Genomic DNA, 26,526 nt, shown 5'->3' with positions numbered 1-26,526 from the left:
TGGTTTGTGGGGGGGGGCTGGTTTGTGGGGGGGCTGGTTTGTGGGGGGGGGCTGGTTTGTGGGGGGGGGGCTGGTTTGTGGGGGGGGGCTGGTTTGTGGGGGGGGGGCTGGTTTGTGGGGGGGGGCTGGTTTGTGGGGGGGGGCTGGTTTGTGGGGGGGGGGCTGGTTTGTGGGGGGGGGCTGGTTTGTGGGGGGGGGCTGGTTTGTGGGTGGTGGTGGAAGAAGTGGGAGAATCGATGTAGGTCACTCCAAGCATGACTTCTTTTTCATGCTTGCGTAATCTGAACACGTCCAGGATAAACACGCTATTGTCGGAGATAGTCTGCGTTTCAGTAGGAAATGAACCAGATTTTAAAATGTTTTATTGAGAACAATTGATTTAAGCTGATTAAGCTGATTGCAAAGTGTTACATCATTACCAGGATAACTTACTAAACAACTGCCTGCACTTTCTTCAAGTGATTCTGTGCAATTTAACCATTTAACTGACTCAAATGCATTTTGTGGGCTAAAAACTGTAGGTTGATTATCTAAGCGAGATACCCATAAACTGTTAACCATTTCTTGATCACCTAGTCACGAAGCGCATCACCTCCATACTCCCAGAATGCCTTGATCCACTAGAATTCGCATACCGCCGCAACGGGTCCACAGCAGACGCCATCTCCATGGCCCCACACTCATCCCTGGAGCATCTCGACAACAAGGACTCCTAAATCAGACTCCTATTTACTGACTACAGCTCTGCCATCAACACCATAATCCCAGCCAAGCTCATATCAAAGCTCCAAAACCTAGGACTTGGCTCCTCCCTCTGCAACTGGATCCTCGACTTTCTAACCCACAGACCACAATCAGTAAGAATAAACAGCAACACCTCCTCCACAATAGTCCTCAACACCGGCGCCCCGCAAGGCTGCGCACTTAGCCCCCTACTGTACACACCCGACTGCGTGGCAAAATGTGGTTCCAACTCCATCTCCAGGTTTGCTGACGATACGACCAAAGTGGGCCGGATCTCAAATAATGACAAGATTTTTATTTTTTTAAAACTTAATGATCTGTTGAGCTGCTCGCAGAAAAATACTTTTCACTGCACCTTGCTGCACGTGACAATAAATAAATCCAATCCAATCCAATCCAATCCAATGCAGCAGTGTTTCCTCAAGGTAAATATTGCTCAGGTTTCAGTTTGTGACCAGACAAACTAGGGAACTTTCATAATGCTTGGGGAAGGGAGCTGTTGGTTGGTTCGCTGGGGGCAAGGACAAAGCTATTCCCATAGCTTTTTATGGTGCTGATCTGCACAAACAAAGGACTGCGAGAAGGTGTTTTTTTTTTTTTTTTTTAGAAAGGGGCCTAGCTCCCCAAATCCCCAATCCTCCCTCAGAATCACCACAAAGTGTCATTTCAACTCTTGGGAACGGTGTAGAAAAGGTAAATCAAAGTTGAAGGAAAGAAGAAACAGAAATGAGAAGATGACAGAAAGACGTGTTAACAGGAACATTTTCATTTTCCAGACTTCTGAGCTACCATTGCCCTTACACAACCTGCTTCTTTCCTGGGCCTCTGATCATTTTTGTATTTTGATCTGTAGCTACCCTGACTTGGCTCTGATCTAAAGGCCGAAAAGTTTTGAGACAGTTAACAGAGATGCAAGACAAGGAAAGAGGGAACCAACAATGTTTCAAAAGATTTGGCACATTTCCCAAAGGAAGAGAAAAGGTCAGCAAGCCGTCTTTGTTCCGTTCCCAGTCGAAATCTTGATTTAGAAGAAAAATGATACAGCTGTACAAAGCCAATTTCCTTGGAAACAGTTCCCTCGTCTACTTGAGCATTTTGAGTTTAGAATTCTACAGTGAATCGTCACTGAATCCCAAGACAAGAAATTTCTAGAATGATCGCCCAAGCACTGAAGCTTCAAAAGGAAAGAATCAGGGACAAATATTGCACACACTCTGCCCTCCACTCCTAGTCCAAATTCACAGAAGCTGCTTACACAATGGGTCAATGTTACAATTTTCACCTTTGCCATTCCTCACAAAAGTGGCTCGAGGGGCTGTGGTTTCGGAATTTGTCTGTTCGTACCCGTCTCGATGGGTTATCTTGCCAGAATGATGTGACTTTGCATAATACAAAGAACAGTACAACATGGTGGGCCGAAGGGCCTGTTCCTAAGCCTGAACCGATGATGATGCCTGTCTAAACTAAAATCTCCTGCACTCCCATCGTCAGTATCTCTCTATTCCCATCCTATTCTTGTATTGGTCATGATGCCTCTTAAACAAAGGAGATAAAAAGAAAGAATTAAATACATAGAAACAGGTGGAAAATAGCAGGAGGCCATTCGGCCCTTCGAGCCTGCTCCACAATTCATTATCATGGCTGATCATCAAGTTCAATACCCTGATCAGCAAAACGGCCCCGAACCTCACGTTCTCTTTCTCCGCCGCTCCGAGTAGTGTCCCTCGCAGGTCTGGTGCTCTCTGCTGCTTGAAGGTGAGTGAGGGCCCCTGAGCTTCTCCCTACCTTTCTCCGCCGCTCCGAGTAGTGTCCCTCGCAGGCCTGGTGCTCTCTGCTGTTTGAAGGTGAGTGAGGGCCCCCGAGCTTCTCCCTACCTTTCTCCGCCGCTCCGAGTAGTGTCCCTCGCAGGTCTGGTGCTCTCTGCTGCCTGAAGGTTATGGTTTCGCTAGTGATATTTGCCACCACTGTGTGTTGTGTAAACCATGCCCATTTCTTTCTGATTTACGAAAGGATACAAGGAGACCACATGCTGTCTACATCCATATTGAGAAGTATGTTTTAACAAAGATAACTGGACTTTGACCCATTTGGTTGGGATGGGCTTCGTATGCTGGAGATACGGAGCTGTTCAAGATTGCAAACTGGCTGCAATTCCAAATCAGAACAATAGCACCAGCTCAGAATGATCGATAATCAGACAGCTGTCCATTGTCCTCATCTGTATCATGTGTCCATTCTCCTATAATGTACAAGGCCCCAGAAAATGCAGAAATGCTTCATTAAAGCCAACGGTGTGAACACCACGTTGAACATTTAAAAATAAAACACAAAAGCCAACAGCAGCACTCATAGAACATAACAGCGCAGTACAGGCCCTTCGGCCCTCGATGTTGCGCCGACCTGTGAAACCACTCTAAAGCCCATCTACACTATTCCCTTATCGTCCATATGTCTATCCAATGACCATTTGAATACCCTTAGTGTTGGCGAGTCCACTACTGTTGCAGGCAGGACATTCCACGTCCTTACTACTCTTGGAGTAAAGAACCTACCTCTGACATCTGTCCTATATCTATCTCCCCTCAATTTAAAGCTATGTCCCCTCGTGCTAGACATCACCATCCGAGGAAAAAGGCTCTCACTGTCCACCCTATCCAATCCTCTGATCATCTTGTATGCTCAGGTGTTAAATTCCACCTACAAAGGAAAGCTTCAATATGACACACTGAACTTGCCAGCAGGCCAATACCGGGTGGGATCTCAAAACCTGGTACAAGCAACAGAGGCCCCCTGGTGTCTGCAAAGCATACAGGCCATGAAGACTAAATAGGCATGAAACTAGCTGCTAGGGGCAGCAATTGCATGTTGACAAACACAAATGCCAGGCAGGTTCTCAATTTTACCAAACCATCAAGTCCAGTAACTGCCCATTGAATAGACAGACCAGCTTGCTCTGTATATTCACCATTCATTCATGTCGTTTGGGTTATCCTGTTGAACCCATTATTTTTTGTCACACCAGTTTGTGTTAGCACCTCGGTTTCTATGTATACACTGTTCCTATTTCTCAACTTGCTGCTCTTCCTTCAAAGATAGTTACATTCAAGAGCTGGGAGGCTGAAAACTGAGCAACAGAAATATGGTACTTCATAGATCATAGAATTTACAGTGCAGAAGGAGGCCATTCGGCCCATCGAGTCTGCACCGGCTCTTGAAAAGAGCACCCTACTCAAGGTCAACACCTCCACCCTATTCCCATAACCCAGTAACCCCACCCAACACTAAGGGCAATTTCTCATGGCCAATCCACCTAACCTGCACATCTTTGGACTGTGGGAGGAAACCGGAGCACCCGGAGGAAACCCACGCACACACGGGGAGGATGTGCAGACTCCGCACAGACAGTGACCCAAGCCGGAATCGAACCTGGGACCCTGGTGCTATCCACAATGCTACCGTGCTGCCCTGTAGCTTGTAGCACATGTAGCGCATGGATAAGAACTGCAGGGTGGATGTGGAAACTGACCATGGCTCAGGATGCCATTCAAGTGAAGGGGGTGGGAGATACAAAACAGAAATGTGGGAATTGTAAAATGACAGAGGAATAATTAGGAAAGATGTTCTGCTGAGAGAAATTGAGGAGTTAAAAACACAACTTCCGAGATAATCATCCTTGGATTGTTAACCAGGCCAAGTGACATCGGGTCAAACAGATTGAACAATTAAACATGTGACCCAAAGAGGTGTTCTGGGAGAAAGCATTTTGATTCATGGGGCATTAGCATCAGAGCTAGGGGAGAGAGGAGAGGAAGCTGTTTCTATTGGGATGGGCTCCATTTAAATAGGACTTGGATTAAGGTCCTTGAAAATTGTAAAACAAGGCTGGGGGTGGGGGGTGAAAGAGGAGGTTACAGTTGAAAATAGGTAAAGAGAAATGTAGATACAATCCCCGAACAGGCGCCGGAATATGGTGACTAGGGGCTTTTCACAGTAACTTTGTTTGAAGCCTGCTTGTGACAATAAGCGATTGTCATTTCATTTCATTGGAGTGTTGTGATGGCTCTCTGGATGTGCAAGTTATTCACAATAAGATGGACAGATTAGTGGCACAAATGTAGCTGAACTGTTTAGATCTGACCAAGGGTGGGAAACTCTTCCAGGATACCAGCATTTCAAAAAGGCAGACAGAAAAGAGAGGAGTAGCACTGAGGATGACGTTAAGTGAGAAATGATCTTTATTCAGATGATCAAGAAGTAGAATCAGTAAGGGTGGAACTGGAATTGAGGCCAGCAGCAGTTACTTTCGGATAAGTAAAAAGCAAGAAGTAACTGGAGCTCGTAACAAAGGTAATATAATAATTGTGGGAGACTTGATCTTCATACAGACCGGGGGGGGGGGGGGGGGGGGGGGGGGAATGATCTACTGGCCACATTGCGCCTGAATGGGACGTGGCATGGGTTGGTAGTTGCCGGGAGAGGTCTCCCGCTGGCTTCCCGACAGCCAGTGTGCTTCGCGAGTTCTACCCCGGTCTCATCAGGATCCTGCCCACAATGGGCGTGACCAAGCCTCACACAATTAAGTAGGTTTAAAACCTATTTTGCCTCGTGAACCGAGCCCAGGAGCAGGGTCAGGACAAGGCTGAGGGGAGAATTTCTTTCACACGGTTGTCGAATTATCGAAATTCTCTACCTTAGAGGGTTGTGGATTTTATATTGTCTTTTCATGTCCTTCCTGCAATAGCAAATTACCTCCCACTTCTCCATATTGACTTCATCTGCCACCTCTGTCAACTCCACCAAATTGTCTATGTCATTTTGAAGTTCTGCACTGCCCTCCTCAGTTTAAAGTATTTCCAACTTCTGTATTATCCACAGGCTTTTAAACTGTCCCTTGCACACCAAGGTCGAGATCATTAATATATATCAGGCAAGGAGGGTCCCAATACCAACCCCTGGGGAACACTACCTCAAACATTTCTCCGGCCCGGACAATATCCCTTACTCTTGGTTTCCCATTACTCAGCCAACTTTGTATCCATGTTGCTACTGTCCCTTTTATTCCAGGAGCTATAACCTTTCTCAAGTCTGTTGTGGGGCACTGTATCAAATGGATTTTTGAAATTCATGTACAGCACATCAACCCTCGGTTACTTCTTCAAATAAATAGTTAGACATGGGCATGATTCTCCGGCCTCCTTGCACGCTCACTCAAGCGAAATGAGGCCGGTGAATAGCTGGTGAGGCCAAAAACGAGAACTGTGCCAAACTCCAAATAGTTTGCGATGCAACCAGCCTGCCCCCAGGTGAAATTGGGTCTTGCCATAGCGTGGCAAGAAACCAATTATCACCACTTAAGCCCTATTTCTATACAATTCACAGGAGGCATCCGATATCCAATGGCTTCCCGTCATTCAGCAGATTCCCCAGCAAGTGGTCACGCTGGTGCCGATTAGTGCTCCTTTTGAAAACCGTGAAGCTGGTGGAAGGGCTTCTGTGGGGAGAGGAGGAGGTGAGCGGCCATCTTTGCTCACAGGCAAAGAGCCTGTGCCAGTCTGGGCCCCCTCCCGGCGATTGTGGGAGACCGTTTCCCGAGGAGACACAGAGGGCTTTGTAGCCACATGCGTGGTTCACAGTGATGGCGGCGGGGGGGGGGGGCAGTATGAAGGGAGAGTTGGAGGGGGGTTGCAGTCACATGGAGAGTTGTCGGGTGGACGTTTCCGTGGGGGCGGTAAGGTCTCGGGGGAGTGGGGGGCATTCGTGTCTACTCACTCATGCTGCCCAGTGCAGGTCTTTGACCCTTTTTCGGCACAAGAGACCAGTCCTACTGGTCACACTCCCGGCGCTCACAGTTGCCACCACCTCATCCCGGGCAGCACTGGCTGCCCTGTGGCTGACCCTCTGGGACCCCCGGCGGAACTGGACATCTCTCTTGGCCTCCATGGCATCTAGCAGCCTCCCCAGGTCAGCATCCCCAAATCCTGGAGCCGGTCTCCTCGACGCCATTGTTGCGACCTGGCTGGGGTTGGTTGAGCAAGTGAAGCTTAAGTGCTGCTCGGCCTAGTTAGCGGGGGGCTGGCGAGCGCGGTCCCAGCGAATCGGCTGCTGAGCCTTCATTTGTGGTGAGAAGCCCGTGGGGCCTCGTGAAGTGGACCAATTAACATGGAATAGCGTTGCCGGCCTCACTGGACAGAGCGTTGGGAAGCTCACGGCAATTCCCACTCGCTACCACCCTTAGAAATCTTTCCGGAGAATCGCACCCATGATTTTCCCTGGATAAATCCATGCTGGCTCTTCCTAATCAAACCACATTTTCCATGTGATTATCAATTCTATCCCAAACAGTTGTTTCCAGGAGGTTCCCCACCACAGAGCCTGAAATGGGCCAATGCGGCGGTCAAGAAATTGCTGGGTTCATCCTTACAAACTTTTTTGAACAATGAATGAAAAAATGAATGAAAATCGCTTATTGGCACAAGTAGGCTTCAATCAAGCTACTGTGAAAAGCCCCTATTCGCCACATTACGGCGCCTGTTCGGGGAGGCTGGTACGGGAATTGAACCGTGCTGCTGGCCTGCCTTGGTCTGCTTTAAAAGCCAGCTATTTAGCCCTGTGCTAAACCAGCCCCTAGGACATAATGTTTGCCAGTCCTCTGGCACCTCCCCTGAGATTAGGGAAAGTTGAAAGATTATAGCCAGCGCCCTTGCAATTTCCAATCTCACCTCCTTCAATATCCTTGGATGCAGCACATCTGGTCCTGGTGCTTTGTCAACCGGCAATTTAGCCAGTACCTCCTGCTCAGCATTTTTGAACTAATCCAGTGAGTTTGCTCCTCCAACTTTTAACATTCATGACTTCTCCCTTTTATAATTTATGTACCTACAGAAGGATTTGGGATTCTCCTTTATGCTCGTTGCCGATCTTTTCCCATAATCCCTCTTCCCTTCTCGTATTTGCTTCTTCACCTTCCTCTGAACCTTCAGTATTCAGCCTGCTTCTCAATTGTATTTTATATCTGGCACGTGTCACGAGCACCACCTTTACTCCTTTACCGAATTTTCTAGCTCCTTTTTCATCCAGAGCGCTCTGGGTTAATTTGCCGTCCATTCTCGTTCATTCCCCAGTCCACCATTGGCCCTCCAACCCCCTTATTCAGTGTCCCTTTGATAACGCAAGCAAAGTTATGAATTCTCTACACAGGATGGCACGAGCTTGTATTTCACCAGCCTGTTGGGGCATCAGTGCCCTGTGCCACCAATGGTACCTCTCAATGCTGCAACGATGTGACTACAGTGAACCAACTTCCCCTAAACACAACAGCTGAAGATGCGATTTTATTAGACTCCGTATGTTTTCCAAGTAAGGTAAAACTATCAGTTTCAGAATAGTCAAATTCAAAGTAGAGTTGGATCCTAGCGATGCAAGAACTAACTGGCTCCAGTTCATAAATCTAATTTAAGAAAAGCACCATCAGTCTTGGTTGTGTATACAATGTGCCATTATTTATACAAAAGGTATTTTTTGTTCTGCATAAATCAAGTTGAAAACTTTTTAAAAAAAGTCTCAAATGAAATAAAGCAGGAGGTGGCCATTCTATTACCTTTGGAAGAATAGGTCTCTCGCACAGTAACCTCCATCACCTGACTATTCCGGAGTCAACCATGAGAAAACCTGGGTCAATAAGCCGGTTTCAAATCTTTCACATCTGTTCCATTTTGCATAAACCCGACACATGTTTGGTTGATAGAAGTTATATTTTCGTGGAGTTTCCCTTGGTTAACATTTTATCAACCTGGGTATTATTTTAACAGGTTTATAACTGCACTTGAGCAATTCTTTGTGGTTTAGCAGAGTATTAGACTGCCCAACAGCTCAAATAGGTGTTGGCCATTCACTGTATTGAGCACTCTATCTCAGCCAGATTTTTCTCGGAAATCATTGAGCAAGGTTAGGGGCCCGATGTAACGGAAACATTTCTAATTGCCATTTTGGGGTGTTAGTCGACAGCCGTATTGGCGAGATTGCGGCCCATATTTAATTGATGCCCTGGTGTGCTGAAAGCAACATGCATCCATAATTACCCCCCTGGACCTGGGGCATCCCGGCAAGAGAGAATCCTACTGCCCAGGCATCTGGGTGGATTTGGTCCAGTTCAAGTTTAATATAGTCAGCTGCCCAGGCACGTAGGGTATCTGTGACCTCACGGATGCACTTGTGGGATGTAGCTTGTGAAATGCCGCACACACCCTGCTAGAGTCCTGGAATAAACCAGTGGCAGAGATTCAGGGCTGCTGAGACCTTCATGGCCACCAGGAGCAAGTGTCCTTCTCCTCCACAGGATTCCACGTCCGTGAGGACATGGGCACAGGGGCCACACTGTCTCTTTGTTGAGATGTAGTCACCTGTGGCACATGCGGTCAGTCAAAAGACCAACGACGCCTGTACACCTTGTGTCATTGTTGGCGTCTCCCTCGGAGTTCTACCTTGGCCTGGCGGATGGCCAGGGAACTTCAGGGTGTGTGGGTGGATGGCTCCCTGTATATAGGGTGCCATCTCCAGCCTGTGTTGAAGCTGCTGCCTTCTCTGGCGCCTGGCCACCTGGACTGCCACCAGAAACGCAAAGGCATCCTCTGCAGGACCGAAATAACCATCCATTTTGGTATTTGTAAGGAATTGGAGGGGAGGCACGGACAATGATTAGGGCTTCCACCCAAAGCCACCCCCACCCTTACGTAACCCTGCCTTCTCTCAGAATGCCATTCAACAAGCCAGATGTGCTGGCAAACCTCGCTCTGCACACTCACCCCCAGCGACAACGGAGACCCCTTGACCCCAGACTCCTGCCGAGAACATTAGGGAGACAGTGCTCAGGTGCCCTCCCGTGACCCTTTGGTCGTGAGGATATCCCCAGTGCGAGTGTTTGATTGTTGACTGCTGCCTCTGTGGTGCTGACACTTCGAGTTCAGGCAAAGTGTTCAGGCATCAAAGTCTGATTGAAATGCGATGCAATAATAAACACCGTTTGAGAAATGGCCATGTAACCACGAGAATCCATTTGAGAATATTTTGTTTATCAAACGGTCAACAGTAACAAAGATTTGAAAATCAACACTAACTGTTATAACCTGCCTGCTTACCATTGGCTGGGGACTAATGACAATCCCACAATCCTGTGGGAGTATGAGCTTCCCCAGTGAGAGGGGCGGAGAAATCATGAGCAGATTCCCTGTATAAATAAAGCTGGCCAGTTTGGAACCAGCAGGAAGGAGTGTGCAGCAAGCGAAGTTACTGCTACTGTTGTATATATGTGTTATTGTAAATAGATGTTATTTCTTTGTATCCTTAAAACTGTGCTGGATTCTTCGTGGCCCTCACAAAAGTAACATTCCACATATCACAGTAACCATTAAAAAAGAAGGAAATGTCACCGTTCCATATTGGTACCAATACAAAGCTATATCAGCTTATTTTCACACAAAAAAAACCAAACACACGGATATCAACCCTCACAGGTTCCTCAACAGAAATGGACGATAAGCCTGAGAATGTGTTATCTTGTCCAGAACTGGTTGTCAAAATGATCTGTCAATCAATGTGTGACTTGTTCCACGTATCAGAGTCATTCTCCGTCCAGGAGCCGCAGCTGTGCAGGCCCCTCCCACACGGCCCAATCTCACCGCAACCAAATCCCGGCATCCACATATTCCACCGTCGCTCAAGGTGCAGTTGAGCATCCTTGACTTCCAGCGTGTATAACCCGTGGTGACGTGCCAGTTACACGCAGCACTCACCGCACCAGCAACACAAGCATCAGCAATCTGCAAAAACATTTCTTCAGCGGCCTCATCAGCTGGCCCATTTGGATCAATGTCGCGCACCAGGTCCCTTCTTCAAACCAGATTGCCTTCTGGACCCACAGGTCCCCTTGAGCCCGGCGTTCCAGGACTCAGGAATCTTAGAAAAAATATCCTTCTTTCCAGCTACAGAAAAAGGAAACAGGAACAGCAGCCTCCAGGCATCTGCAGCCACCAGCAGGAGCGAGCGGCAAACACAACCTGCAGCTGAGAAGTGCTCTTACAACTAACAGAGTTAATTTGTCATTAGAAGCTGTGCAGCCAGAGGCTGCTCACAGTCAAATAAAATGACCGTCAGCATATACCAAACACTGGGCTCAATCCTGGAATTGTTTGGTAGGACAGACAGCTGTAGTTGTCCCTGTTAAGGCCATCCCAAGCTCTCCCCCCGCCCGCCCGCCCCCTCCTCGAGCACTGGGGCAGCAGCTTCGGTGCCCTTGAGCTGCATGTGCAAAAATGGAACGGACTCCTCACCTCCTCAGATCCCCATAGCAGCCACTGCGCCAGCTTCACGTTTTTAAAAAGGAGTACTAAATGACATCCGTGTGATTTCTCGCTGGGGAGCCGGTTAATTCTCGGGAGGCCACTACATTTGGCTTCAATCTCACTAATGAGATGGAAATTAATGCAAATTTGGGTTAATGATATGCGTGCCATATATGGGCCACATCCGGGACCTGCCTTTCGGAAAGGGTCGGTTGGATGGCAAAGATTCGCGCCCGGCATGAATCTTCATTTCGGCCTTTCCCATTAAACCAGTGCTTCCGATCCACGCCGAGTACAAGGCGGTGATTAAATCGCACCTCTGATTGCTCTTCACTGGAGAAGAATTGAGAAATGCACTTGTATGTTTTTTAGAAGCTACTTAGGAACCTAGGAATTAGGAGCAGAAGTCGGCCCCTCGAGCCTGCTCCGCCAGTCAATCAGATCCTGGCTGATCTCTTCCTGGTCTCAAATCCACCTTCATATCTGTTCCCCATATCCCTTTGACCCGTTTTTCCCCAAAAGTCAGAAATATATCCACCTCCCTCTTGAAACCTTTTAATGATTCAGATTCCACCGCACTATGGGGCAGTGAGTTCCACAAATTCACCACCCTCAGCGAGAAGTAGTTCCTCCTCATCTCAGTTTTACCGCCTCTCAACCTATATCTGTGACCTCTTGTTCTAGATTGTCCCACAAGGGGGAACGTTTGGTCAACATTTACTTTATCAATCCCTTTATACACCTCGATCAGATCCCCTCTCACCCTTCTAAACTCCAGCGAGTCAAGCCTAAATTCTTCAATCTCTCCTCATACGTCAACTCTTTCATCCCCGGAGTCAATCTGGTGACCCTCCTCTGAACTGCCTCCAATGCCACCACATCCTCCCTCAAACAAGGAGACCAAAACTGGACACAATACTCCAGATGTGGTCTCACCAACACCCCATACAGCTCATTGTGGCCAGAAATACAAACCAGAGCCATTTACCAAGTGATTATTAATGTTGCACAATGACCTCATGTAATCAGTCATTGGTAGTATTTGATTTTACATAAAAACCTAACAAGGTGACGACTTTGGTGCAGTAACAGTAGCTACATCTCTCGTCTCCGCGATAGTGTTAGGAAAACACAGTTTGCAGAATGCTGAACATTGACAGTTCCCATTTTACTGGGAAAGTTTAGGATGCCAGTTTCTGGACATCCACAAATTTGTCTTGGGAAAAGCAACTTCAGAAAGCTTTGAGAAAGGTTAACCGAGTAGTAGGCACATCGAGTTCTCATTCTCAACAGTTTTATAGATCATAAACATTTAATTTGCACTCAAAACCTAATCTGCTCATTTTTCTCATACTTTGGACGTTATCTTGCCCCAACTTTGTCGGCAATTGAGTATCTTCAAGAATGCCTTGCAATCTTTTCATAAATGGTACCCAAATTAAGTGGCAAACAAGTTTTGAGATGCTTGGCGCACATTCAGATCCATGTTTATAAATCGAACATAGTGAGAAGAAAATTCCTGAAGTAAGGGACACTTTCTTTTAAATAAATAATATATACTTACGTTAATGATGACTGCCAACTTCCCAATCCCTCTGATAATGTCGTACCAGATACCTAGATGCAATAGGAAAATCATTACTCTCTTGTCTACCATTTTGGGTATTGGGTTTCATGTTATTCTCCTACATCTGGTAGCACAGTGGTTAGCACTGTTGCTTCACAGCGCTAGGGACCCGGGTTCTATTCCCAGCTTGGGTCACGGTCAGTGTGGAGTCTGCACATTCTCCCCGTGTTTGCGTGGGTTTCCTCCGGGTGCTCTGGTTTCCTCCCACAGTCCAACGATTTATTTATTTATTTTTTCTTTTTAAAATTTAGAGTACCCAATTCATTTCTTCCAATTAAAGGGCAATTTAGCGTGGCCAGTCCACCTAGCCTGCACATTTTTGGGTTGTGGGGGCAAAACCCACGCAAACACGGGGAGAATGTACAAACTCCACACGGACAGTGACTCAGGTCCGGGATCGAACCTGGGACCTCAGCGCCATGAGGCTGCAGTGCTAACCACTGCGCCTCCGTGCTGCCCTCCCCACGATTGATTGGCCATTCTAAATTGTCCTTAGTGTCCAAAATGTTTAGGTGGGGTTACTGGGATAGGATGGAGGTGTGGGGCTTAAGTAGGGTGCTCTTTCAAGGGCCGGTGCAGACTCGATGGGCTGAATGGCCTACTTCTGCACGTTAAATTCTATGATTCTAAGAATATGTGAAACCATACCACGGATAAACTGCTGCAGAAAGACAGATATCTGAGAGACACCACTACTGCCGTATCATGTATTTGGATAAATTCCAACTCAATGGACTAGGTGTGTAGGGGTCCGTGTTGGGGCAGCACGGTAGCATTGTGGATAGCACAATTGCTTCACAGCGCCAGGGTCCCAGGTTCGATTCCCCACAGGGTCACTGTCTGTGCGGAGTCTGCACGTTCTCCCCGTGTCTGCGTGGGTTTCCTCCGGGTGCTCCGGTTTCCTCCCACAGTCCAAAGATGTGCAGGTTAGGTGGATTGGCCATGAGCAATTGCCCTTAGTGTCCAAAATTGCCCTTAGCGTTGGGTGGAGGTGTTGACCTTGGGTAGGGTCCTCTTTCCAAGAGCCGGTGCAGACTCGATGGGCTGAATGGCCTCCTTCTGCACTGTAAATTCTATGATAATCTGAATATTTCACATAAAAAGCTAATGAATATTCTGAGGGTTTCCTGCATTAGGTGACACAATAATGCAGGGCAACTGTCCCACAGCGTTGGACACTGGTTGGGTTGAAAGGTTATTCTGACTTTAGTCTTTTACAAATTCATTTTACGGGATGTGGGAGTCGCTGGTCAGGCCAGCATTTATTGCCCTTCCCTAGGGGGTGGTGAGCTGCCACCTTGAACCACTGCAGAACCCGAGGTGTAGGTACACCCATTGTGCTATTAGGTAGGGAGTTCCAGGATTTTGACCCAGCAACAGTGAAGGAACGGCGATATATTTCCAAGTCAGGGTGGTGAGTGACTTAGAGGGGAACCTCCAGGTGGTGGGGTTCCCAGGTATCTGCTGCTCGTCCTTCTAGATGGTAGTGGTCGTGGGTTTGGAAAGTGCTGTTTGAGGAACTTTGGCGAGTTACTACAGTGCACCTTGTAGATACACGGCTGCTACTGTTCGTTGTAGTGGGGGGATTGAATGTTTGTGGAAAGGAGAGCAATCAAGTGGGCTGCTTTGTCCTAGATGGTGTTGAGCTTATAGAGTGTTGTTGGAGCTGCATTCAGCCAGGCAAGAGGAGAGTATCCCATTACACTCCTGACGTGAACCTTGTGGATGGTGGATAGACTTTGGGCGGTGGGGGTTTCAGGGGGTGAGTTACTCACTGTAGGATTTCTAGCCTTTGACCTGCCCTGGTAGGCACAGTATTAATATGGCTAGCCCAGTTCGGTCTGATCAATGGTAACCCTCAGGATATTGATTGTGGGGATTCAGTGATGGCAATGCCATTGGATGTCATGGGGCGATGGTTAGACCCTCTCTTGTAAGAGATGGCCATTGCCTGGCACTTGTGTGGCGCGAATGTAACTTGCCACTTGTCAGCCCAAGCCTGGATATTGTCCAGGTCTTGCTGCATTTGGACACGGACTGCTTCATTAACTGAGGCGTCACGAATGGTGCTGAACATTGTGCAGTCATCAGTGAACATCCCCACTTCTGACCTTATGATGGAAGGGAGGTCATTGATGAAGCAGCTGGTAAGATAGTTGGAGATGGTAAGATGACTTGGAGCTGAGATTATTGACCTCCAAACAGCAGAACCATTTTCCTTTGTGCCAGGTATTTCTCCAACCAGCAGAGAGTTTCCCCCTGATTCCCATTGACTCCAGTTTAGCTCGGGCTCCTTGATGCCACACTCGGTCAAATGCTGCCTTGATGCCAAGGGCAGCCACTCATCTCAAACAGTAGCAAGATATTCATTCCGCACCAATTCTCATTTTGCAAATAACGCTAAGACTCTGTTTAAACACTTCAAGAAAGAGAGGTTAGGGGTGGGAGTATCACAGACAGAACCAATTCGCTGTGTGGAGTTTTTGTGCTTGTATTAGATTGGTTTATTGTCACGTGTGCCGAGGTGCAGTGAAAAGTATTTTTCAACGAGCAGCTCAACAGATCATTAAGCACATGAAAATAAAAGAAAATAAAAAGAAAATACATATTAGGGCAACACAAGGTACACCATGTAATTACAGAACACCGGCATCAGGTGAAGCATCCAGGGGCATAGTGGTAATCAAGTCAGTCAGAAACAGTTGAATTGATACAGGATATGGGAGGTCTAGAAACAGCCAACATGTCCCTAAATGTGATCGTCAATATGGAAGTCTGGCTGAAGAGCAAGCAACCTGCTCTTCCCTGGTTCAGTCCTAATCCTGAGCAGGCTCGATAGGCTGCTCATGTCCGATAGTGGAAAAGATAGACCATCATCAATGTGTGAGAGGGGGTGTGGACAAGAGAGACAGAGAAGGCATGACGAGAAAGAGGGCATGTATGTGCGAGTGAGAGAGCGCCTGGTTGAGAGTATGAGAAAGCATGTTACTTTAAATTTAGAGCTGTGTTATTCAAGGGGTTTTGTTGGAATCATAGAATTTGCAGTGCAGAAGGAGGCCATTCGGCCCATCGGGTCTGCACCAACTCTTGGAAAGAGCACCCTACCCAAGGTCCACACCTCCACCCTATCCCCTGTAACCCCACCCAACCTTTTGGACACTATGGGCAATTTATCATGGCTAATCCACTTAACCTGCACATCTTTGGCCTAGGAGAGGAAACCGGCGCACCCGGAGGAAACCCACGCACACACGGGGAGAACATACTTTACCCACACAAAAGGATGTGTAAATCTGTAGTCCAATTCATCAGACTTGGCCATCTGAAACTTTCAAAACTGACATTCGTAGATTTTTTTTATTCAGGAAGCATTTTGTAGGTTATGAATCTAAGGCCGGGAGATGAATGAAGGTGCTGATCAGCAATGACCTAACTTTGGCAGAACACGTTTTTGGGGGCGGGGGTTGGGGGCGGGGGGGGGGGTGCAGAATGGCCTTCTCCCTTTCCTACCTTCCTCGGCCCAGCTTACAAGACCACCACGATTTTCTATTTTGTCAACTAACCCAGCATTTCTAACACCAGCTGCTAACCTCACAATTTAAGGACGCTTCAATGTTTTATTTTTATTCCCGTGAAAAGATTTTTTATTTCACAAACCACGGCATTCACAAATACATTATGTCAATGACACTATCGGTTTAGTAAGAACACTGTAATTATTCCAGCTGAGTTAGATAAGAGTTAATGTTTTCACTGACCATCCTAGGGAGTATTGGCTATTTATGGAACTTTCCAACATATGGTGTATATACACATGAAGCCAGAAAACCCGATGGCCGATATCTCCCACAAAATAAAATCTGGGAATTAGCTCAGTCACTAGTTTCCATGATTTACAGATGCTACTGAAATTTAAGATGCTCCTTTTCTATTTTAAAATACTTTAACCCGTTGTTTCCTGTGGAGAGCATCCCAGATTCAGACTAAGAATCCCAGTGGTGTGCTAACTGAAATAAAATAAATATCAATGGCTGCCAATGTGTCTCATTCAACTATTGCTTTTGTAGGAATATTTCTTGAACAACTTTGTTGTTCTCCTTCCCCTTGTTCCATTGAATGTTATTTATATTTTGGTTCCTTTGGGAGCCCTTATTAAATTGGTTGCGCAGAGTCCTTTCGTTACCATTTGGCTAGCAAAATCAAAATTGGGCTCATCGAGTCAGCTTTTCTCCTGACACAGTCTGCATCAATGTCTGGCCCATTAGGATCTATTCTGTTTTAACTGCAGAGAATCCCGGTAGAATTGTCCCTTTGTGTTCACTTTGAATCACAAGTCAGTGCTTCCCCTTCACATGGTAGCTCATCGTGAGATTCATAGGTCAGGAGGTCACTGTTCGACCATCATGGTTCTTAAACAACTGACCGATTAGTTCTACCTGAAATCTTTTTCCCTTTTGAAGTATAGATCCAATTTCCGTTTCAAAATTGGCGCTGAATTTCTTTCCACTACCCATTCAGACAGTGCATTCCAGATCATTATAACCGATTTGTACAAAAACATCTCTTAATAAATACAGAGTTCTGTTTCTGTTAATGGATAGCCCCTGAAATGTGTTAAATCAAATAAACAGATATGAGAAAAATGAGACTGAGATTTACTGACCGATATCCTTTGCTTTTGTTGCATCGGGTCTTCGGAGCTCACTGGTAAACTTCTTAGCGTCCAGGCGGATTTCAATGACATTGTTCAACAGTGCAAATAGTGGAGCCAGCGGAAAGGAGGCCACAAATACGGTCACAAATCCGAACTGGATTACTGCAGAAATGAATAGTGCAGTTTAAGTACTTTGAGCTGCAAAAATTTACCATTTACATGTCGTCAATAATAGAATCAGCCAATCAGCACTCTTGTCTTCAGTACTATAAATTGTTGAGATCGTTTTGAAATTTGGCATTTTTGCATTTGTTCGGATGAGTGGAGGATGAAAAGCTTTGGCAAGATGTTGTTCTTTTCAGCAATGTTAAGGCTGCTTAGGGGCAGCAAGGTGGCACAATGGTTAGCACTGCTGCCTCACAGGGCCGATGACCCAGGTTCAATCCCAGCTCTGGGTACCCAGGTTCAATCCCAGCTCTGGGTCACTGTCCGTGTGGAGTTTGCACATTCTCCCAGTGTCTGCGTGGGTCTCACCCCCTCAACCCAAAGATGTGCAGGGTGGGTGGATTGGCCACGCTAAATTGCCCCTGAATTGAAACACAAAAATAATTGGGTACTCTAAATTTATATTTTAAAAAAATGTTAAACCTGCTTTCAGTCTGAGGAGCAATGATGGGGAACATTTCACTCAATGCTACCACAAAAAACTTGATCTCTTGTTAAATGATGACATAGCATTAAACAAAATAAAACCACCATTGTATTTTGCAATGCACAGCTAAACCAATGTACTTTACACTACTGCAGCAAGTTTCCCATTGCTCAGAGTGGGACCAGTGCAGAGAACTGCAAATACATTTTCCAACTCAGCAATATCTGTAGTTTTTGATGATCCAAAAGGAGAAGATACTTAATTGCCTTCAACAGTCATTTAAGATTTGCCGTTACTCTCAACTCTAAATCCTTGGTGACTCGGTGTGAATAACCGCAGTTTGAATTCCCAGGTAAATTGCTGAATTTTCCTAAAATCTTTACTCATCGTTGAGTGTTCAGGCCCGAATCTGTTGTGAATGACACTGTAGTTAACCTATCCTGAGGGATGCTGGTCTTAAGGAGACAAAGTAATGACTTCGACAATATACAAAAGGCAAAATTCAAGAGGGTGTAGGGATGAACGGAGATTGTAATTGGTCTGATGGTTCATCCTGAGTTTTTGACAAAGGAAAGTGCACAGCTTGTTGATTTGAGAATTGAAAATCCTGGTTATATATAATCCATCAAGCAGGAGGGACATTGCAATTGTTTTGCAAGGCAGCAACACGTGGAAAGACTCACCTATACTTCATCTGGGCCAAAATAAAACCTCTCTGAAGGAAGCCAATGATTATTCTGGCATTTTAACCACTGTGGCCCTTCGCTGAATTCTCCCTCATTTTCAAAACACCATCTGGCCAAAGCCCACAGGATTCGTGTCCCTGCTGCACATTCCAAAACAGAGCAACATCCAGGTTTGAAGGACAAGGTATAAATATTTGGTTGGAAACTCTGGAGAATATATTCTGTCAGCGAGTTGGACGAGACGAGGCCGGTTCACAGTTTTCCTGTTACTGGGAAACGCTTTTGTGAATGGGCCATCATTAAATCAGCAGCAAACTGTGAGACATTGCAGTTTACAATTGCTATGAACAAGTCAGCAGAAAGCAGCCTATGCTAGACTTCACAACTGTCTGTGGAAAACCCACCGTAGAAACATGAAAGAATGTTGCATTTATATAGTGCCTTTCATGAAGCTGTGATATCCCAAAGCACTGCCAATTAATTACTTTTGGAAGCGCTGTCACAGTGGCCAACATGTAACCAGCAAAGCGCCACAAACAAGGTAAAGGAGCAATCAAATCCATTGTTGACGGAGGAATAAATATCATCTGGGACATCTCCAGGAGAACTCCCCCGCTCTTCTTCCAGTAGCACCACGGAATTCTTTATGTCAACTAAACGTGGTTTAATATCCCCATCAGAAATACAGCCAAGCAAATGGAGGGCTCCATCAGCTCTGCACTGAAGTGATGTATCCGGGAGTGGGACTTGAACTCACACATTTCACTTGGAAATGAGAATACGGCCAAGCTAAAAGGATTAGTAAAACGCATTGGGGTCTTGATATTTGATTTACATTCCTCAAGATTAATGTTGGCGTAAAGATGGACTTGTCGTGGAAATGCAACTAAAGGTAATTTTGGTGGTGTTGCTCTGAAATTGTACCAGCACAGAGGAACAGACAGTTTTCCATCCAAGAAGAGTGAGATGTGTAAAAACACGCAAAACTATTGAAAAGAAACAGCTAGCTGTTAAGATCTTGAAGTCTTAACTTTATGTGGCGATTAGGTGTGATCCTCTACACTGCAGAGCTAGTCATCCATCAGGAATTTCATAAGGCCTTGCTTGCTTGAGGGACTATTAGTAAAATACCAGCATGAGATTCTACATGCACGCAGAAAGCATTATCCCTGCCAGTTATTTTCCAATGTGGAGTAGATGCTGTTTGAATAAATGAAAGTTGCCCTAAGACCATAGGCTGTTCTCCCATGAGAGTCATCTTAGTCCCAGAGGACCACAGGCTGCTCTCCGCATGAAATGTACCAGAGGCCCCCGAGGCCCATAAGCTGCCTTCCCCTTTAAGAGAGAGCTGACTGGGGGTCACCGGCCCTTGGGGGAAGTACAAAGTTGAGTAGGCGGGGCCTTCATGATAACCTCCCGCTACGGGAATTGATTGAACCCATGTTTTTGGCACCGCAGAGTCAACCCAGCGCTACAGACAACTGAGCTAACTGACCTCGTCAATATGGAGAGTCTGTGTTATCCAAATGAGAAATAGGGGGCGGGATTCTCCACCCCTACCACATTTCTGCCCCGAAACCCCAGTCGGGAAACCCCCGGGCGCCGGTATAACGGAGAATAATTCCGGCAGAGAATCCCGGCCCGGGTCTCACATCAATTGATTGGGATGCATGCGAGTCAGGCATAATGACAGCTTCTAAGGCACAATTCAAAAACATATGCTATTGCGTTCAGGTTGACACAGTTAAGAAATTGTGGCATTTGAGGAGGATTTATGAGGCAGTGAATAGATGTTCCATCCACACACAGGGCCAGAGTCGTTTAATATGGGCAAGTTTCACTGGAAAGATCTAATATCACTGGGAAGGGAGTCAAACTAACATGTGGTGAATTTACAGGCTCCAAAACAATTTGACATAATACTTCCTAGTCACAAATTAATTTTTAATTAACAAATTAATTTAAATTTAAAAAAAAAACCAATTTGTATTTTCCGATTAAACGGCAATTTAGCGCGGCCAATCCACCCACCCTGCACATCTTTGGGTTGTGGGGGTGAGACCCACACAAACACGGGGAGAATGTGCAAACTCCACACGGACAGTGACCCAGAGCCGGGATCGAACCTGGGACCTCGGCGCCGTGAGGCAGCAGTGCTAACCACTGCGCCAACGTGCCGCCCCTTAATTAATTTTTAATTAACAATTTAACTTAATTAAGAAATTAAACTTTCATTCAAGTCCTTTGTTTCTCACATTATTTAAGTAAAAAGACAATAGGAGGGTCAATTAATTGGATTCTGTTCCCCTAGTCCAGTGAATTAGATCATAGGTATGCAAGGTCAAAAACCTCTTTCCCATATGCGGTGGCTCCGAATTAACATCTGGATTTTCAGAGCAAGATTCCAGGAAGCTGAAAACTGCACCAAAAATAGTCCACACTGGGGTTAAACTTTACACGCTCAAATTAATTTAAAATAATGGGGACGTGAATATATCTACCAGGGAAAGCTGATGTGCGATCAGGGGCATGGAGTAATTAAGGTGAAACTTTTTTCCGGTGGCAGCAGGGTCGACAGCTGAGGGCATGTACTGAAGATAATTGACAAAGATCCAAAAGCAAAGTTAGGAATTTTGTTTCCGAGCAGCTAAGGACCGAGGATGCACTGAAGTGGTAAAAAAAACAAAAAACAGGCTCCATAATAAACTTTCAAAAGGAAATTGAATAAATACTTGGAAGTAGATAAAAATAGGAAGCATTTTGTCAAATTGATTAAATCATTTGAAGCCTATAAATTCACCAAATGTTAGTTTGACTCATTGTCCAGTGATCTTTCCTCAGGGACTTTCAGTGAAACTTGTTCTCTCTCTCCCTCTCACCCATATTAAAAATGGAATAGCTGATCACAACCTCATAAATCCTTCGCCAATGCCCCAGTTTGTGATCTGTTTGAACCAGAGTGCAGTGGCTATGGTGAAAGAAGTGAGCGGGTATCCAATCAGAGCTGTCACAGGCAAGCTGGGCCGAACGTTCCCCTGTGCAGCGTCAATCTTTAATTATAATAACATGACTAATATTTTGTGTGGTCATAGCCACTGAAGTTCATTATAAATATAATTCTGAAAGGGATACAAAGTGAATCAGACTTGAAATTTGATCGCTAAGTGGACAGGATTGAAGTAACTATTAAAATAAACCAACAGTTACTGAAAAAGGAATGATGTGCAGACATCATATCAGCGTAATGTTATTCAGCAATACCTCAGGGAAAATGGATTTAAGCGGCCTTTTCAATCAAGTCTTTCTTACAGGAGTTCTATTTTCATAGAATTTACAGTGCTGAAGGAGGCTATTTGGCCCATCGAGTCTGCACCAGCCCTTGGAAAGAGCACCCCACCCATTCCTGCACCTCCACCCTATCCCCGCAACCCAGTAACCTCACTTAACCTTTTGGACACTAAGGGCAATTTAGCATGGCCAATCCACCTAACCTGCACATCTTTGGACTGTGGGAGGAAACCGGAGCACCCGGAGGAAACCCACGCAGACACGGGGAGAATGTGCATACTCTGCACAGACAGTGACCCAAGCCAGGAACCGAACTTGGAACCTTGGAGCTGTGAAGGAACTGTGCTACCGTGCTGCCCTGTTTAAAGAGAGAGAGTGAAACTCATCCTGAACGACTGCAATATTGTCACCACATTGCAGCATCAGCTCATCTCACAGCCGCAGGTTAGGAGAACATTTCTGGGACCATTCTGTACAGTAACTTGAACTGTAGCTCAGGGAATGTGCAAAATCACATCAAAGAAATCAGCACAGAAATACCCACATTGACAAAGTTATGTCCCTGAATTATGGTGCGAGGTTGAAGCCACCTGAACCATATTAGGTTCCTGATTAATAAGGGGATCAGGGGTTATGGGGAGAAGGCAGGAGAATGGGGATGAGAAAATATCAGCCATGTTTGAATGGCGGAGCAGACTCGATGGGCCGAGTGGCCCAATTCTGCTCCTATGTCTTATTGTTATGGACCACTGATCACAGCTTTGTGCCAACAAAAGACAATGGGGTAGCTGAAATACAATAAGCTTGGCTCAGAGGTATAAGTGATTATTTAGTCATCAAAGCAAGTCCACCCTCAAATACACAGAAATAGGGCTGAATTTTCCAGCCATTACCGTCAGCAGGGAGGGGCCTTCCTGTCCCACCAACAGCACGGCACCTCCCCCTCGGGCGGATTTCCCGACAGTGCAGCCAGCAAACAATGCAAGGCGCTTTTGACATTGGCAGGACCAGACGATCCAGCCACCAGCCAATAGCAAGCTGTCTCTGGAAAACATGTTGTGCGGGGGCGGGGGGGGGGGGGGGGGCCCACCCATTATAAAAAGTTACTGAAGCAAAATTCTAACTTTGAGAAGCAGATACTGAAAGTTACCACTGCCAGAAGTGCCCATTTCAGTACACAATGTCTTTCTCATCAAAACTATCGATTGCTAATATTCCTAGGACATGACATTGCCCTGTTAAACTGCTAAATTTCCACACCCCAGCTTATAAATGCCATGGTCCAAGAAAAGGTCATCCCAAGTGTTTACTTTCCCTTTGTTTCATGTGCTCCAATACATCGGGCATGAAATTCTAATCAGGATGCCCCAATGACAGAAGAACTGCAGAAATGCTTCAGAATGTCCTGGAAGAAAATGCCTGAAGCGGTCCAACACACCCACTGACTCATGGGAGCGCCTGGTTTGTGACTGTCCAAAATGGAGAAGGTTCACTTGGGAAGACACCGAACGACTTTGTCAGGAGAAGACTGAGGCAAAGCGGAGACGTTGGTGGGAGCGCACAAATCCCAAAAAGTCCCAACTACCCAAACCTTCAAGCACCACCTATCCCATGCATGGCTGAGTGTGTGCATTGGACTTATTAAACCATCTCAATCTATTGAACTGGAGTGAAAGGAATTCATCCTCTCTCCAGAGGGACTGCCTATGATGATGATGGACCTGACCACAAAGTGCGGAATCGCAAATCCTTCACAGTGGCAGGGGGCGGCCTACTCCATCAGCAAAACAGGAGTGTCTGCTTGATGCTCCGACTGAGGGTAGGTGACCCAGGAAGTGCCCATCCAAAACTATTTTTTCCCCCGATCTATAGCTTCCAATGGAATCAGCTGTGAAATCTTGGCAGGTGGTTCAATCTCCTCTGGGATTGAAGTCTGTTGAATGGAAGGTTTTTGTGGCCACTCCCATCAGCTCCCAGCTGCGTCAGATTCCACTGACGCCTTTAGAAGGCTCACTGGTCAGTATTGCTGGGAACACCCCCAGTTATGAAGAGGACCTTGATTAAGGAAAGCAACTTAGGACTGAACAGGCTGGGACACTTTTCCAGCGACACGTGAAAGCAGATGGATGAAAGTTCTCTGAAATTATGAAGGGTTATAGAGTAGACATAGAAATTAGAACCTCCAAACCAGTGGCCCTTAAAAATGTGAAAGCCACCATAAATGTCACATGAAATACAGGATAAACTTATTTACCCAAACAGTAATTAAAACAAGCAACGTTCCAACGCAAACGTTGAGACAAATAACCGGATGCAATTAAGGGGAAGCTTGATATTTAAATGAGGTGGATAGAAATGGGATATGCTGAAAGGATTAGGCAAATTAGAATCGGAGGAGGGTCATAAAGAGCATTAAACACTGACGTAAGCCAATTGGTCCAAGTGGTCTGATTCTATTTTGATGCCACTATTTGTCCTGTCACACTTCAACCCAGAAAATGGCTCGGTTACATAATAGGGTGGAATGAAAAGCCTGAACCTGTACCATGACGGCGAGCCTCTCGGTCATGGCGAAAATGGAAATTAACCCAGAAGTCAGAAGTCCTGGCCCCGAGCACAATACGTCCTATTTTCAGGGTGGGGGGCGGGGGGGGGGGGGGGGGGGGGGGGGGGGGGGGGAAATGCAGTTAGGCTGGGTTCACACAAGCACTGTTACAGAGGCAACAGGCCATTTAAATCACCACTGTCTGTGGTAGTCACCACTAACTGTATATTAGATGTAGTACCTGTATATTAAATGTAGTACGGTAAAGCTCCTGTACTAGAGGTACATGGGTAAATCCCTGCCTGCTGGCTCTGCCCAGTAGGCGGCGTATAAATGTGCGCGCGCACCGGAGCTGCTCCCATTCTGGGAGCAGCTACAGGAGGCACAACATCTTTGCTCAATAAAGCCTCGATTATTTACTACTCTTGTTTTTGTAGTAATCGATAGTGCATCACGGTCTTCGGTTAAATGGGATTTCAGCTGGCCAAGAGTGTGGAACCCTCCGTGGGCAGATAAAAACAGGTCTGGACTTGGGCGATTCCTTGGAGTAGTCAGGATATCCCTTTGGGAAGCCCAGGTACACTTTGGATCTGGTCCTGGGACACCTTTCGAGAAGCTCGGGCGTCCTTTCAAATTTTTGAAAAAAAAAAACATCGGCAGAATTGAGTCAGGTTTCAAGTACCGACACTGGGCCCCAGGCATCACGTTGCAAGTTACCAGAACTAAACCCCTGGCGGAATGTTAAACCAGAGCTGGGCAATTCTCTCCTCAAAACAACATGGATGCTCGGCCAATTGGAGATTTCAAGACTGTGATTGATGGGTAACGGTGAAGGGATGTGGGGCAAAGATGCAAAATAGAGTTGATGCAGATAGGACATCGGAATAAGCTCACAGTGTTGAATAGTCTTCACCAATTTCTAGTCTGTGAGATTGATCAGATCCTGAGAACACTAGCAGCGGGCCCATACACAGAGGTCACAACAGTCAGGCCAGAACCGTCCACTGAGAAAACCCCAAAATAGGATAAGACCAATAAGGCAGGACATCATCAAACTTGAAAATAAGGTGACGCAGATCAAAATGTTCGACTTAAATGATGCCAAAGCTTGGGCTCCACATTCTTGTGGATTATACAAGGGAGGTTATTCATGTCTTCTCAACCTTGCCCCTCGCCTGAGGTGTGGTGATCCTCAGGTTTAATCACCACCAGTCAGCTCTCCCCCTCAAAGGGGAAAGCAGCCTATGGCCATTTGGGACTATGCTGACTTTATCTTACCTTTAATACAAGGGAGGTAGGGATCGAGAGATTAGTTGCTCCTTAGTTATGAAAGCACAAGTTAGAATTAACTCTCAAGCAGAATGGGATTCAACAGTGAGAGGTCAGGAGGTTGTTTGGGTAGAAGAATATCCAAGAGCATTTATATCCAGGCCCAGAATGAGGAATTCTCACTAATTCACCAACATTAACATCGCACTACTTATGCAAATGAAATAAGGGGCGAGTGGATCCCAACCAGAATGTACAGGAAATTAAGGAAAAGCGGAAGACAAATGGCAGGCTAGAGGAATTAATTTTAAAAAGGCAAAGAGAAGAAAGTTGAGGAAGTTTTGAAAGGAATTCCCAAGGGTGTTGGTGCAAGTTAGTGGAATAAGCAAGCAGTGAATGCGTCATGTGAGAGCACCTTTAAGAAATGGATGTTTATCAAATAGCTGTCGTGGATGTACCTTTATGAAATGGGTGTTCATCAAATAGCTGCAGTAATGTCAGTGTGTGGGTGGAGCGGAGCTGTGACTCTGTTTTTACTTTTGCTTTGAGCAAAAAGCTGGTGTGTGTCTGTGTTTTAATTTCGTTTTCAGAGTGGAGAGCTGCAGTGAAAGCCAGCAGGTGTGTATGGATATCTCGACAAGCTAAAGACTGTTCATTTGGGTGATTTCAAAGTAATACCAGTTTCGGTGGAGAATTTAAACCTGCTGTCTTTCTTTAAAAGATT

At 46.0% G+C, this 26,526-nt stretch overlaps 1 protein-coding gene across 2 annotated transcripts in view; it reads right to left on the bottom strand.

The window, feature by feature from the left end:
- The window catches only part of ano1a (anoctamin 1, calcium activated chloride channel a), a 235,369-nt gene that overhangs the window by 22,810 nt on the left and 186,033 nt on the right, over window positions 1–26,526 (bottom strand). For both annotated transcript variants that reach the window (XM_072466740.1, XM_072466741.1), the window contains 2 exons: window positions 17,372–17,524; window positions 12,646–12,698 (listed from right to left, as the gene is read on the bottom strand). In XM_072466740.1, coding sequence (XP_072322841.1) covers window positions 12,646–12,698; window positions 17,372–17,524 — 206 coding nt within the window. The remainder of the gene's footprint in view (window positions 1–12,645; window positions 12,699–17,371; window positions 17,525–26,526) is intronic.

Source organism: Scyliorhinus torazame, chromosome 10, assembly GCF_047496885.1.
Source record: "Scyliorhinus torazame isolate Kashiwa2021f chromosome 10, sScyTor2.1, whole genome shotgun sequence".
In the NCBI taxonomy this organism is placed as follows: Eukaryota; Metazoa; Chordata; class Chondrichthyes; order Carcharhiniformes; family Scyliorhinidae; genus Scyliorhinus; species Scyliorhinus torazame.
The sequence above is the reverse complement of the archived record's forward strand: the minus strand, read 5'-3'. Positions and strand labels throughout refer to the sequence as shown.